At 64.0% G+C, this 728-nt stretch overlaps 1 protein-coding gene across 1 annotated transcript; it reads left to right on the top strand.

The window, feature by feature from the left end:
* Nucleotides 1-3: 3 nt before the first annotated feature.
* LOC103771271 (secreted frizzled-related protein 1) lies at nucleotides 4-439 on the top strand (the record flags this gene model as incomplete). The annotated part of the gene is made up of 1 exon (XM_008938560.1): nucleotides 4-439. A coding segment is annotated over one exon (436 nt), but the record flags the coding sequence as incomplete, so codon positions are not given.
* Nucleotides 440-728: the final 289 nt, after the last annotated feature.

The following is a 728-nucleotide window of genomic DNA, read 5'->3' as shown; positions in this document are numbered from 1 at the left end:
TACGTCAGCTACCAGTCCGACCTGGGCCCCTACCCCGGCGGGCGCTTCTACGCTAAGCCACACCAGTGTGTGCCCATCCCCGCCGACTTGCGGCTCTGCCACAGCGTGGGCTACGACAAGATGGTGCTGCCCAACCTGCTGGACCACGAGACCATGGCTGAGGTGAAGCACCAAGCGAGCAGCTGGGTGCCGCTGCTCAACAAGAACTGCCACATGGGCACCCAGGTCTTCCTCTGCTCCCTCTTTGCCCCCGTCTGCCTGGACCGGCCAGTCTACCCGTGTCGCTGGCTCTGCGAGGCCGTGCGTGACTCCTGCGAGCCCGTCATGCAGTTCTTCGGTTTCTTCTGGCCTGAGATGCTCAAGTGTGACCAGTTCCCCCAGGACGATGTCTGCATTGCCATGACGGCTCCCAATGCCACTGAGGTCTCCAGGCCCAAAGGTAAGGCGTGACCAGTGCCACTGCCCCGCTCCTGGTGCTTTTCTCTGAGCTGATGGGGCAGGTGTCAGCCCAGGAGGGCCCGTGTGGCACTGGAGGGGAGGGGAGGCTCACCTGAGCACTGACGCTTGGCAGCTGTCCTCCTCCAGCCTCCAAGTCCTCTGTGAGCGCTCCTGTCCTAAGACAGGATGCCCTGCCAGCTCTTTGCCTCTATCCCAGAGCTGAGCCTGGGGACAAGTGGTGCCGGGGCCCAGGGAGTACACGGCTGCTCCAGCCCCGGTGGACCAGGGCT

This window comes from Merops nubicus, unplaced genomic scaffold (genome assembly GCF_000691845.1).
Source record: "Merops nubicus isolate BGI_N331 unplaced genomic scaffold, ASM69184v1 Scaffold49434, whole genome shotgun sequence".
Lineage (NCBI taxonomy): Eukaryota > Metazoa > Chordata > Aves > Coraciiformes > Meropidae > Merops > Merops nubicus.
This window is presented reverse-complemented; position numbering and strand designations above follow the sequence as displayed.